Raw genomic sequence first — 13,706 nt, 5'->3', positions numbered from 1 at the left:
CCGCCGCGGGCTCGGCGGCCGCCGCTCCCTCAGGGCCCTCCCGGCCTCCCCTCACGGACACCCCGGGCCCGCCCCCCGCGCCCGCGTGACCTCGGCGAGGCGGCGCGCGCGGAGCCTCGGCTGCGGCGGCGAGATGCGACCGGCGGGGCTGCGGCTGCTGCTGCTGCTGCTGCTGGCGGCGCTGGCGGCGGGACCGGGCGGCGGCGCCGCGGCGGAGCAGGGCGGGCTGCCGGCGAAGAAGCTGCGCATGGCTTACGCCACCGGGCCGCTGCTCAAGTTCCAGATCTGGTGAGGGGCGCCCGCCAAGATGGCGGCGGCCAAGATGGCGGCGCCCGCCAGGCCTTCGCCTTCCCCTCCCTCCCTCCTTCCACTCCCTCAGCGCTGCCGCGGCCTCGCTCGCTCGCTCTTACCGTCCTGGAGGGGCTGCCCGCGGTGCCGGGGGCCGCGGGGGAGCCGCCCCGCGCCGGGCGAGCTGCCGGGGCGCCAGGCCCGGCTGGGGCGCGGGAGGCGGCAGCGGATGGCGGACGGCGGCCCTGCCAGTAGGACCCCCTTAAAATGTGGCCGCCCACCGTAAAAACGCGCTTTTCGGGCCCTTTGACGGCACGTGTGGCGTTCTCCTGGCGCGGGCTTACGTTTGGGAGGGATCGATGTTTTAGTAAAGGCTGCAGTTCTGTGTGCGTTTGGTGCAGTGCCCGGGTTGCAGTCGGGCCGCTCGGGCATCTCTGCACCATTGCGGGGGTGTTGCCGGTGCTGTGAGCGGCTCCGAGTGGGGCTGAGGCGGCCCCGGCGCACACGGAGTCTGTTTGCGGGGACAAAAACCCAACAGGGCCCGAGCATCCGTCACCGCCGTCCCCGGGCGTGGGGCGGGCAGGGCCCGGTGCGACCGGAGCAGAGCCCGGGCCGTGCGGGTCTGTGAGGCACCGCGGGAGCGCTCGGTGGAAAATGCTGGGTTTGGGGTCTTTGGCGGCGATTGTCACCGCAGGTTTTGCAGAGGCGGCTGCAGAAAGGCGAGGCGGAGCACAGCTCGGGAATATTTAACTCCTGCAGGTCCCGTGCCGTGCTGACACAGGCGTGGCTGGGAGCGACGTTGCCTGTCTGGGCAGTCCCACCCCGCAGAGGGACTGCGGTGTAACAGTGAGAGGTTCAGGCGGCTCTCTGTGAAGAGGGTTTTTTGGCACAGAGCAAGGGTCTGCTTACGTTGACTTCCTAACATAGTCCTAACTAACAGTTTTTTCCAGGGAAAGCAAGTGATCCGGTGCCTGTTGGGTGTTAGCAGAGTCAGTGTTGGGATGTGGAGCAAACCCGTGTCACATTAGGGCTCACCTGCTGGGGGTTGTGATGTGTGCTTTCACTGCAGATCGGTTTTTCTTGTGGCATAAGAACTGTGGTTGTAACCTGAAGGGGTTATGACTGGGGCGAGTGCTGCTCAGTAGTGACTGACTGTGCAGCCTTCGAGCTGTGGTGACAATCCTGTCTGTGTCCAGTGTCTCCTGAGGCTACAGGCGGGTGTTTGAGGAGTACATGCGGGTCATCAGCCAGCGGTACCCAGACATCCGAATCGAAGGGGAGAACTACCTTCCTCAACCTATCTATAGGTAAGACATGGCCAGCAGTACTGGCTGTCTGCTTTCCAGTGTTGAACACGTGCATTTACACTGAAATAATACTGGAAATGGAAGCTGAAGGGGTTTTTCCATTGCGATTGCATGCAGAATGCGCACTCAGTGATTTTTTCCCTTTCAGGTAGCTGCCTTAGTTTTCCATACAAATATCACCATCTGGATATGTGTATGATGAAGCTTGTGGTATCCAATCTGAAATAAATTACGTAACTGTTTTTTTTTTTTCCACAGTGAATTTTCCCAGCTTTTCTTCATGCTGTATTGCGACATAAATTCAATTTGTTGCTCAGGCTTACTCACTTAGTGACAAATCCCTGTAATGGGTTAAGGGCACAGGAGGGAAAAGTTCATTTTTGACATATGAGTCATGGAGAGCTCACCTCAGGGGACAGGCTGCCAGGGTGTCCTTAGCTGCTTTTGGGGGGAAGCCCAAAGAAATTGGGAAAAAGACAAAAGGAAAATAGTGTTATTCTTGCTATTTAAAGCACTGTGCCCACGCTGGAGAGTGATGCCATAGTTACTGGGATGGCTCCTGGAGTGCTTGCTGGCCCAATTTCTGTCAGGGTTGCAGTGATGGAGGCTGCAGGGCACAGTGCCTGTGTGAGCTGGCTCTGCCTGTGGGGAGTTCTGCCTCACTGGGAAATGTTCTATAGGAAATGTATCAATTAAATGTATCTCTGTAATGTGGAACATTTTCAGAAACTGAATCTCTTTCCCTGTTCAGACATGTTTAAGTTGAAAATAAATTCTCATTTAAGGTCTGCTGAGGAACAAGAGAATCCATGTGTGGTGTACAAGGAGGTGTCTTTCTGGGGTGCTGTACAAGAGCAGTGCCTTGCTGGGGGTATTGTTAATGTGTATTGCTTTTTTGTTTCATTGGTTTGGTTTTGGGGGTTTTTTTTACAGCGAGATAAACTTACTTGGAAAGTTTTGTACTTCCCCTGAAATGTTTGATTGTGTGCTGTCAAGATTCTTGTAGTGAGGTGATGAATTACAGCTGCGGATGGTGAAGTAGAAGCTGAACCTTTCAGTCACTGGTGTGTGTTGTCTCCAACAGGCACATAGCATCCTTCCTGTCTGTCTTCAAACTAGTATTAATTGGCTTAATCATCGTTGGCAAGGACCCGTTTGCTTTCCTTGGCATGCAAGCTCCAAGCATCTGGCAGTGGGGCCAAGAAAACAAGGTAAGGGGCATAATTCTTTTACTTCAGAGTGACTTCACGGGTGCTTTGGGAGTCCCTCACAGTTCTGACTGATTTATCTTTCATACGCTGCAGCCTTGCATTAGCATAATTCTTATGCAGTGCTTTAGGCTTTTGACAGACCCAGGTGTGATTCTGTCATCTCTTTCCAAGCTGCTACTGCTGCAGAGGGACAGCTGAGGTTAGCATTGCTGACAAAGATGATAGAAGAGTTTATTATTTTTTAGGGCTCAAGAGTAGTATTTCAGGCCAGTACTGTTTGTGTTAAAATTGCAGCTTCCCTTCTCTGCTGTCTCATAACTGTTTTGCAGTTGATGTTTCCATCAGACTTCTGATAGATTGGGCAGCAATTCAATGGTGTTTAGAAAAATGAAGCTGAAATGTTGTGGGTGTTTTGCAGAGCAGACTCTGGCATGACATTGTGGGAGAATATCCCTGTGAGTCAGTACTGATGATGCCAGGAGATTCGGGGTGTTGTACTCTGATTTAGAGTAACCTTATTCTAGATTTACTCCACTAAACTAAAGCGATTTACAGACCCTCAGACTGAGCTGCCCCGTGCCCTGGGTCTCTCACTGGCCAGTGTGAACGCCCAGAAGCTGTAATAGTTCCATCCAATGCCATGCCCAGCCAGGCTGGCTGCTGTGCACTGCCACTGTCCCTATGCCAGGTTCCGTGGTGTTGCAGTGACCCATGAGGGTGTGCCCATGAGCAGGGAAAGGGAATTAAAAAGGTGCTGGTGATGAGGGAGGAGCTGCACTGCTGAAGATGCCATCCCATACACAGAAAATTCCAGATGAAGTGCTCAGAGATGTGCTGAAGGGCCTGTGGTTCCTGTGCACTCTGTGGTGTGCCTCGCTGTGCTGTTTGTGCTGGGCCTGTGGCTTTGTGATCTGGAGTGTTGCTGTGACAGTGACAGGCAGTGTGTGGGAACAGCTGTGTTCCTGTGTCACCCTGCCAGCTCCCCTGCAGCCAGCTGTGACGGGGCCGGAGGTGTGCAGAGCTGGAGCAGGAGCATGTACCTTACCTTGGTTTGAACCAGGGCTTGGAGCCGGGGGGGTTCAGAGCTGGTTCGGTGCTTGTCTGGGGCAGGCAAGGTGCACGGGCTGTGTAAAAGGAGGGAAGGGAGGTGTCTGTGGAGGGGAACATTCCTTGAGCAGTTCCTCCACACAGGGAGTTCAGAGACACCCGTGAATGTCCAGTGCTCACTGAGAATGAACAGCAGCATGTGTGGCTGCTGTGGCTGAGGTGTGTGTGGGTCTCTGTTCCCTTCCAGGTGTACGCCTGCATGATGGTCTTCTTCCTGAGCAACATGATTGAGAACCAGTGCATGTCCACCGGGGCTTTTGAAATCACTTTGAATGGTGAGCTGAGACTTTGTTTCACGGAATCTCATGTTGCACGTGTACACACATGAAAGCTGTGGAGTGAGGAGAATGAGGGATGGTGTGAGCAAATGTGGTGTGTGGAAACTGCTGGCCGTTTGGATCTGCAGATATCTATCTCAATAAATGATGAAAATTGTAGAAGTCTTATACTGCAGTTAACACACATGTCAGAGTAGCTCTGTAAAAACTTAAAGGGACACTTGGTGAAGCACACTACAGGACAGGGAAAGCATATAATTGGAGAGTTTGTGTCCCTAGCTGATCATTTCTGACTTAATGCACATCACACACAAAGAACAAACAAAACAGTTACTCCAAGGGACCCAACCAGGAGAGCCTTGGAATCCTAAGGAATCCATTGCTATTCACGGATTTTCAGTACCAGTGGACAGCAGTACTGATTTTTCAGGTTGAAAGGAATGTCAGTGGATATTTTGCACCTCTCCATCCATAGGAGACACTTCTAAACAGAAGCATTAGACAGTCTGCTCTCCTGGTTGGGCTGGAGCTTAGCATAGCCAGAGGTTGTAAGCATCGTTGATCCAGATGTTTTCCTCAATATAGATCAGTACCAACTCACACAGCTTCCTAGAGCTCCTCAGTTCCATGTGGACACCAGCCCTGTTTCCTGATGCTCCCAGTGTTAACAGTGCTTTTCTCCCATCGTGTGTTCTGCACTAGATGTCCCGGTGTGGTCTAAGCTGGAGTCTGGTCACCTCCCTTCCATGCAGCAGCTTGTACAGATCCTCGATAACGAGATGAAGCTCAATGTGCACATGGAGTCAATGCCCCATCATCGATCATAGCCCCATGGAACAGCACTGAAACTCCTCGTAAGTCTCCTCCCATCGCCAGTGCGTGTGCCCGGGTGTGACAGCACGCTGGAGGCTGAGCGTTTGTTCAGTTCAATGTTTTCCTGGAGAAGCAGCCTCTGTGACAGTAAATTTCTGTGTGTGGTGTCACAGGGGCTGTTTGGGTGGGAGGTTTTGGATTGTGGCTCGTTCTGCCTGTCTCAGAACAGGAAGCTGGCGTTTCATGAGGCAGGAGAAGCTGTGTTACTGTGTGCAGGAGGCCTGATGACAGTGAGGTGTGTGGTGCAGAGACCAGAGACACGCTGCATGATGTGCCTTAGAACAGTGCTTGTGCAGGGGATTTACATTTCCTTGGCTTGTAACCCAGCTGAATTGCACAACCTTGAAGAGCAGGACACTGTCCTGCCCTGTCCCTCTGCAAATCTCCACAGCTGTTGGCAGCAGTGGTATTTTATGACAAAACAATTCCATGTTCCCATGTCATGTGTGGCTTTCAAAACACGTAGCTTATGATTCCCCTGTGCCCCAGGTGTGCTGGCTCAGTGCAGGTGTGCCCCAGGTGTGCTGGCTCAGTGCAGGTGTGCCCAGCTGTGCCCCAGCTGTGCCCAGGTGTGCTGGCTCAGTGCAGGTGTGCCCAGCTGTGCCCCAGCTGTGCCCAGGTGTGCTGGCTCAGTGCAGGTGTGCCCAGCTGTGCCCCAGCTGTGCCCAGGTGTCCCGGCACAGGGGTGTTGCCGGCAGTAACGCGGTGTCTCCCCACAGGCATTGGGTGGTGGTTCCCGGGCCGCGTGGCGCAGACCCATGAAGGCCTGTGCTGAAGACAGACGCTGTTGGTGCAGGCTGGACGCCTCTCTCGCAGCCACGTTGAGCCTCCTGGACAAACACTCAATGAGCCCCGTTTCGGTGCTGGCCGGTCCCACACTGCACAGCCACGAGTGCAATAATACTGTATAGTTTTTTTAAGACTTCATTCGACCAGTTCATAGCTCAGCAATGCAGGCATTACTAATGGTAACTTATTTTATATTCATGTTTCACACAATGGCAGATTGAGTTGATACCTAATTTTTCCTTGGAAAAAGAAAAGTTTGTTTAATCTGTTGTATTTTATATGAATTTATGTTCTTTTTGTAGTTTAAAATGAAGTTATAGGAGTGTCTAATACTGTCCTAAACTGTTGAGTAATTGACAGCTGTCTACAAATTCTCTCTAATGTGGTTAAAACAGGTTTGTATATTTTTCAAAATCTATGACAGAGTAGAACAGTGCGTTATATATTGAATTATATAAGCAAAATTACATGCAGATTAGTTACATCATTTGGTGACTTCAGTGAAAATTAAGATCAGCTGCTCTTTAATCATGTGGGCCAGCTCCCGCGGTTCTTCCTTGGCAGTTGGAAAGATGAGCTGGGCCTTCCTGCTGTCCTGAATAGAACCCAAAAACATTAATTGAAATAAAAGAGTTCCCATTTCCTGTGTGAAGTACCTTGTTTGTCACTGATGGACATTCTTGGAATTGCAATTGAAAAACCACATAAAATGCCAACTTTCCAAGGTCACTGAGCTTGTGTCTGTCGTGTGTAAGCCCCCCGAGAACCTCAGCGTTCTGGGAGGGGCACGTGGGGCTTGGCCTTGTTCTTTGGGTGTGGCCACCCTGGGGGAAGATGGCCAGGTGAACCCCAGGCAGCTCTGAGGGGCTGCCAGCTGCAGCCCCTGTGGCCCAGGGGCCTCTAAATGCCTGCTGAGGGCTTGGTCTTTGCAGTGCTTTAACCAGAGCTCATCCCGGGCTGCAGCTGGTGCTCCCTGGGGCGAGTGTAGGTGATTGCCTTGGGTACTCTGTGGTCATTTGTCTCTCTCTGCACAGGGAACCACCTTGTCTTGTACCGGCAGCTGAGCTGCCAGCAGCACTGGTGCCAGGGACACCTGGGCATCCTGCTGGTGCCGCCTCATCAGGAGCAGCAAAGTGGTGCCTGTGTGGTGATCTGAGCAAAGCCCCCTCGTGCCTCCATTGCCAAGGTGCTGCCTGCCCTGAGCGAGACCCCCGAGGGGCTGTGGGGATGAGCCCCGGGCTGCCCTTTGCTCCACAGCAGGGCAGGGCCGAGGGGAGCCCTCCTGAGCGTGTGCAGGTACCGTGGCTGGGGAGTGTCTCTGCCTCACACCACACATGTGCTGCTCAGAGCTGTGCATTTACTATGGCCCGGATGGAGCTGCGCAGCTCCTCGCTGATGTCGGCGGCAGTGCAGAGCTCCAGGATCTTCGCAGCCTGGCTCAGGACGTACACGGGAGGCTGCATTTTGTTCCACTGCTCACTGGAAGGAAAGCTGATGCATCCCCGCATGCTGTTGAAGAGCTGCAGGATCCTGACCCGGAAGGCATGCAGCAGGAGCTCGTCCCTGCCCAGCCGGGCCGGGGCAGGCGGCCCCCCGGCAGCACCGACCTGCGGAGTGGAGGGAACATGTCAGCAGAGCCACCACAGCCTGGGACACGGGGCTTCCTTCCCCTCCCAGCCCCTGTGACAGGAGCCTGTGGAGGAAGAGAGTTGCCATGGACCCTGCTCACATGGACCACAGCTCTTCTCCGTGGCAGAGCCAGGGTGACACCTGGGGACACAGCCAGGGACACCAAGGACTGGGCCAGAAGTGCTTCCCACACTGACTCCTTGCAGAGAGCTGTGGCTGGCAGGTGCCCTGTCTGCGTGGGACTGGCAGGGGTACAAGACTGCTTGCTTTTTGAGGGGCAGGAGCATGGGGCAACATGGGAATTAGCATGCTTCCCTATGGAGAAGAGCTTCCCTGGCTGCCCCACTCCCGATGTGGGGAGCAGCTCTGCATGGAGAAATACCTGCACTTTGGTTCCCATGTTGAACTTTGCCTGTCGCCCCATGGCGAGGAAGGAGATGATGATCTTGTCCTGGGCCAGAATCCTGACCCCCACGTGCCGGTTCAGGGAGATGAAGATGGGGCTCAGTGGGACGTGGGGTCCTGGTGACATGTTTGGCCACGTCCACCTTTTCACCCTGCTGCCTGCTTGGTCCAAATACTGCCCTCCCTGGATACTCATGTTTATCCTAAAAGAGAGGGAAGTGGAAACTCTGAACCCTGCAGCTCCCATGGCAGAATGTCCCTCATTCCCCCCAAGGGTCAGGACAGAGGCACAGCAGGGTCAGGGTCTGTTCCCCGCCTCTCAAGGCATAGCTGGGGTATGCTGCTCTGGGGGGCACCCGAAGCAGGGCCTATGAGCTGCTGGATTTATCAATTTCTGGATGCCGCTAAAAATACCCTTTGTGGCCTTTGCAAAGGCAGTGGAGAGCACAGCTGCTGAACGCACCACTCATCTCCGTTGGGGTAATAGCACGTGCTCCTGCCGTCGGACTGGAACAGCGCGCGGATTTTGGCAGTCCTCGGCTCATCTTCCTGTACTGTGCAAATCATCTGGTCTCCCTCTCGTGTAACCATGATGGCCAGGTTTCCAGATGGATAGCTTCTGCCAGGTAAGGTGTTCATAACGCCCTGCTTTGCTGGTTGGTCTGTTATTACACACTAAATACTTCAGGGCACTACTTGGGATTATAAAATCTCATGTGTTAAAGGTGTCACCTGGGACACTGCCAATGTTTTGCTTTGGTGGCAAAGCTCAGGTACACTCCCATACCTCCCTGGGTCAGAAAGAAGTCAGCCACAGCAATGAAAAATAACATGGGTGACTTAAAATGTTGTGGCTTTAATAGTGGGGTTCCTGGGTGAAAGTGCCCTGTTTTCTTGCATCAGACAGTAGTGACTCACACTGGTAATCCCAGGCTGTCCATGCTCCTCTGAGGCACTGCCTGGAGGACAGGCATATCTGCCATGTGCTGGTGGGACTCTGCTGGTTTGTCCCCTGGGGTCAGGATGGGACTGAGCGCTTTGGGAGCCCCTGGGGTCAGCAGGGCCCTTCCATGGGTGGCCAGAGCTCAGGAGTGGGTCTGACTGCTGGGCTGGGTGCTGGATGCAAGTGCCCATCCCTCATCAGAGCTGCTGCCTGCTCTAGGAAACCTCAGCCCAGGAGCTGTGTCAGGTGTTGCTGCTGCTGCTCCTCAGACAGAGCAAGTGGGAGTGGTGAGCTGGGTTGTTCATGATAAAGTGAACTGGCACACATTTAAAATTAGTTATACCCCTGGACTAATGTGAGCAAGTGAACCCTGTAAGGATACAATAACTGCGAGGTTCCATCTGGGAGCAGGGTAAGGAATTTCCTTCCATGTTTGTAGTACTTTTGCACCAATTTACTCTTCCCCATCTAAGATTAGAAGGATAAAATGGATGAGAGCAGTCTGGCACAGCTGCCTGTGAAGATGGGCAGTGCCAGGCTCTGGCTGCTCGGAGCATGGACACATTCAAGGTGCACCCGTCGCCGTCGGCCGCAGGTACCTGCCTTCCTCCCCAGGGGCCTGAAACCAGAGCTGGTGACACGGCAGGACATGGGCTCCTCCATGAGCTCGAGCTTGGGCTGCTCCTCCATGAGCTCAAGTTGGAGCTGCTCCTCGAGGTCGGGTTTAGGCTGCTCCTCAAGCTCAGGCTTGGGCTCCTTCTCGGTCTCAAGCTCAGGCTTGGGCTCCTTCTCAGGCTCGAGCTCAGGCTTGGGCTCCTTCTCGGGCTTGAGCTCAGGCTTGGGCTCCTTCTCAGGCTCAGGCCCAAGCTCGGGCCCAGGCTCCTCCTTGGGCTTGGATGTGGTCTCCTTCTTGGGCTCAGACTCAGGCTCAGGCCCAAGCTTGGGCCCAGGCCTGGGCCTAGGCTCCTTCTTGGGTTCAGGCTTGTGCTCTTCCTCAGGCTCCTTCTTGGTCTCAGATTCCTCTTTGGGCTCAGCCTCGGGCTTGGGCTCAGCCTCGGGCTTGGGCTCAGCTTCGGGCTTGGGCTCAGCCTCGGGCTTGGGCTCAGCCTCAGGCTTGTGCTCTTCCTCAGGCTCCTCCTTGTGCTTGGGCTGGGGCTCCTCCTCAGCCTTGGGCTCAGGCTCAGCCTCAGGCTTGGGCTCGGGCTCAGCCTCAGGCCTGGGCTCGGGCTCCTCCTCAGTCTGGGCTACACTTCCAGCAGGCATCGGCATCTCGCCCTTGGGCGATGTGGTTCCAGCCTCCTGTGAACCTGGAGAGCAAAGGGAGGGCTTGTGTGTAGCAGGGAGGGCTGGCAGTGCCCACCACGGGCTGCCCAACACCTCTGCTGGTGTGGGAATTCCTGGCTGAAATGCTTCATCCTGGGAGTCTGTCTCAAGGTATTTTCTAACAAGGGCAGCCCAAAGTGCTCAGCTATTTCAGAATAGGAGAGAACAGGATTATGATAAAAGATGTCAGTTTTTCACTTATTTGTATACACATATCTGTGTAAATAGCAACTTTTTGGGATAGGATTTGGTTCCATGCACCGGAACTGACAAACGGAGATCCCTGGTAGTGCAGAAGTCTCAGTGCCCTGCCATCCTCTCTGAAAACATGCCCATTTGTAAATCTGGTTCACCTGTTCTTAGTCAAACTCTGGTTTTAGAGCTAGACCCAAAGGCTGCTCAGTCACCCACAGCCTGGGCTAGGAAGTGGTGGAGTATCCACCTGATCAGGCAAAATGGGGATCACCCTCATTCTGGCAGTTCCTACCTCCCAAGGGCTTGGCTTTGCCAACTTGTCCTTCTCTCAGGTTAGGTTCTGTGCATCTCAGCTGGAAACCTCACATATAAATACTGAAAGTCATGGCAAGGAGACCCTGTCTGTGCAAGGGGGATGTGCCTGCTTTTGTGTTCTCCTGGGAGGGATGGTTTAGTACGGCTGGAGCTGTATCTAATTTAATGGGATTGCACACCTGACAATGAACAAACGTGTCGCTCTATAAGATCCTCCTGTTCAATTAGACACCAGCAATTCCACTGAATACATTGTTGTGATAAATGGACAAATAAATCCATAAGGAAATGCCAACTCACCTTCAGTGGCAGTCGGCTCCAAAGACAGGACAGGTGACCCTCTAAACAGGTGGCTCTCCTGCTGCCTGGAAAACAGAAGTGTTCCTGATAGACATTTCATGTATCCTGTTTGGAAGGCTGGAAGTACTGGATATCCCTGCCTTAGGAACACAACTTTCTGAACCTGTTCTTCTCTCCACTCACACAATTGCAAGTAATAGTTTGAGGCAGCAGAGTATCACTAAAATACTCGTATCTCAGCAGAAAAGAATTGCTCCCACAGATTCCAGTGAACAGACTCTGCCATTGCAGTGGCATCAGTTCTGCTGGCAGGAGAGCTGAACACTGTAAACAGGTTTGGATAAAGATTTTATGTGAAAGAGGAGAGCTGCCTGCAAGAAAACAGCTCATCTCCAGCAATATTTTCCCTATTCTTGTGTAGCTTCCTATAAATCTGACTGTGACAGTGGTTTGGTGCGTGCTCTGTACATAGTAGGAGGCACTTGCACTCTCAGGCTGGGAAGGATCTTCAAGGAAACCAAGTTTACTTCCAGGTGTACTGGTTTACTTTTCCTTGAGCCTGTACTGGAGGCTTAGACACTTGCACAGGCTTTGGGTCGAGAACTTGAAGAGTTCTTGTGACTGGAAACTGGAATCCAAACATATGCCAGAGTTTATGGAGCAAAACAGAAATAAAAACTCCAGCTTTGTTTCAGTGCCTGAGGTAAAAGCTACACCCAAATACTGTCCCTTCCCAGAGCTGTGTCTGTGTTCTTGTCTCTGTCTGTCTCTAGATATTTCATCCGTCAGCACAGGAATTAGCACTTCACTCAGCACGTACCTTGTCTCCTCCTTGTGCAGTCCGGCGACAGAGGAGTCAGGGGGGACTGGAGAGAATCCGAACTTGTGGTGCCTGAAACAAAGGTTTTTCTTCTTTCATTCCCTCTCCCTGCAGTTTCTTAATGCTCCTTTTCCCTAGGAGTTGCCTGTTGTTCCTTATACCTGATCCCCAGTTCTCCCAGTACCTCTGGTTCTCTTGCTCCTTTGACTGCAGCTGATGGGCTTCGGAGCCCTGGTATTCATGGGTGCTGACAGCTCTGGGAATGCTGCAGGCATCCTTGAGCCTCTTCCTCTCCTCCAGGATGAACTTGTAGAGGTCTTGGTGGCGCTTGCAGCAGAATCTCTGCAAGGTGGAAGAGCGGAGCCTTGAGTGCAGCTGTTCCACAGCAAATCCCTGTTCGTCCTTCCCCCAGCTTACGTATTCCATGTCCTTGGAGAAAGGGACATCCTCCCGGGAAGGGACATCCTCAAGGACAGGGACATCCTCAAGGAAAGGGACATCCTCGGGGAAAGGGAACGGCCTCAGGAGGCTGCCGCAGTACTCACATCTCGGCTCAGTGTCCTCCTCTGCCTGCAGTGACATGGGGAGAGTGGGGAGGAGGGACAGGGGGGACCAGCCCCCAGATCCCCCTGTTAGTGTGAGGAAAGAGGGCTCTGCTCAAAATGCAACATGACAAAGCACCCAAGGGTGGTTACAACTGATCTGTGTCTGGGATATCTTGGAATGATTTAACTCAAAATATTGAGTTCAGGAAACCACCAAAAAGAAAAGCAGATCTGTGGTAAATAAATAAATAAATGCCCCCAAAGAAAGGGAATGACTGTGGTATTTATTAGCCTTACTCCTTCGGGGGAAAGCTGAGAGCACAGAATGCTGTAGCTGAGGATTCAGATGTGTTAACCCTTTCAAACACATTGTGTGGGCTTTGGAGAGAAAAAGCTGCTGATGGCTGCAGTCGTGGGGAGTTTCTGAGGAACCAGTGACACAGGGCTGGTCACATGTGACCAGATGCAACCCAGGGTGGCTGCAGGGTGTATTTTGAGGATGGGTACTGGATATCCTGAAACGAAGTTTCCTTGCTCCCAATCTCGTGCCTCGGATCAACTCTCTGGTGACTCTACTCTGCTAAGGGTTATGGAGAACTCCGTACCCTGCTCGTATTCTGCGACTGTACCTATTTATCTACATTTTGTCTCTGGTTTAGCCAGAGGCCAAAACCTTCCGCTGGGAAACTCTCAGCAGAGGCCGCGGCGGCGGGGGAGAGGCCGCGCAGGTGCGCACACCCAGCCCTTCCCAAAGCCCCGCACCACAAAAACCCCGTCACCGCGGGGCTGCTGCGCCCGCCCGCCAGAGCACGCTGGTTCCACGCTCCGTGGGACGGCGGGAACGAGGCAGAGAGGGGAGCGCCCGGCCCGCACCCACCTCGAGGTGCGCGGGTGCCCGCGAGGCCTCGCGTCTGTAGGCCAGGAGGGCGGGCAGGGCCGCGGGCGGCGGCGCGGCCCCACAGCGCGGCTCTGCCGGGCCACCCGCACCCTCCTGAGGGGGCTGCCCTTGCCCATGGCCCGGCCCATCGCCCGGCCCGGCCATCCCCGCCCGCTCCGGTGCCGTCTCCCGGGTGACGCGTCGGGCGCGGGGGCCGCCGGGACCGAGCGAGGCGGCGGCTCCGCCTCAGGCCCGGCCCGGCCCCGTCCGGGCCGCTCCGCCCGTGCAAGGTAAGGATGAAGGGCTGGGCAGGGGGACGGGGATGGGGGGGGGTCCGGGCGGCCCGGTAGGGCTGCCCGGACCACCCCCCCATCCCCGTCCCCCTGCCCCGCCCCTCCTCCTTACCTTGCACGGGATGGGGATGAGGAGGTGGGGGTGATGGGTGGGGGTCTTCTGCAGGGGGATGTGGGGGTGATGGGTGGGGGTCTTCTGCAGGGGGAT

At 54.3% G+C, this 13,706-nt stretch overlaps 2 protein-coding genes across 2 annotated transcripts; one reads left to right on the top strand and one right to left on the bottom strand.

Moving 5' to 3' along the window:
- The first annotated feature begins 102 nt into the window (after nucleotides 1-102).
- LOC108507461 (selenoprotein T) lies at nucleotides 103-6,505 on the top strand. Its single transcript, XM_017835451.1, has 6 exons — nucleotides 103-288; nucleotides 1,485-1,595; nucleotides 2,680-2,806; nucleotides 4,101-4,188; nucleotides 4,894-5,045; nucleotides 5,784-6,505. The coding sequence occupies exons 1-5, from the start codon at nucleotides 134-136 to the stop codon at nucleotides 5,016-5,018; spliced, it is 606 nt and encodes a 201-aa protein (XP_017690940.1). The 5' UTR covers nucleotides 103-133; the 3' UTR covers nucleotides 5,019-5,045; nucleotides 5,784-6,505.
- A 73-nt stretch (nucleotides 6,506-6,578) lies between these two features.
- Nucleotides 6,579-12,554, bottom strand: ERICH6 (glutamate rich 6). The gene is made up of 8 exons (XM_017835449.1): nucleotides 11,968-12,554; nucleotides 11,784-11,855; nucleotides 10,964-11,028; nucleotides 9,434-10,137; nucleotides 9,213-9,298; nucleotides 8,351-8,503; nucleotides 7,865-8,090; nucleotides 6,579-7,460 (listed from the first exon to the last, which is right to left on the bottom strand). Exons 1-8 carry the CDS (start codon nucleotides 12,363-12,365, stop codon nucleotides 7,197-7,199), a joined length of 1,968 nt encoding a protein of 655 aa, XP_017690938.1. The 5' UTR covers nucleotides 12,366-12,554; the 3' UTR covers nucleotides 6,579-7,196.
- Between the last annotated feature and the right edge of the window lie 1,152 nt (nucleotides 12,555-13,706).

This window comes from Lepidothrix coronata, unplaced genomic scaffold (genome assembly GCF_001604755.1).
Source record: "Lepidothrix coronata isolate B3197 unplaced genomic scaffold, Lepidothrix_coronata-1.0 Scaffold256, whole genome shotgun sequence".
Lineage (NCBI taxonomy): Eukaryota > Metazoa > Chordata > Aves > Passeriformes > Pipridae > Lepidothrix > Lepidothrix coronata.
The sequence above is the reverse complement of the archived record's forward strand: the minus strand, read 5'-3'. Positions and strand labels throughout refer to the sequence as shown.

Excerpts from the sequence above, each read along its gene's own strand:
- ERICH6 (XM_017835449.1), bottom strand. The coding sequence starts at position 12,365 with ATGTCACTGCAGGCAGAGGAGGACACTGAGCCGAGATGTGAGTACTGC. Across the intron at positions 11,029-11,783 it reads CTGCACAAGGAGGAGACAAG|GCAGCAGGAGAGCCACCTGT; the intron begins GTACGTGCTGAG and ends TCTGTTTTCCAG. Across the intron at positions 10,138-10,963 it reads GGAGCCGACTGCCACTGAAG|GTTCACAGGAGGCTGGAACC; the intron begins GTGAGTTGGCAT and ends TTTGCTCTCCAG.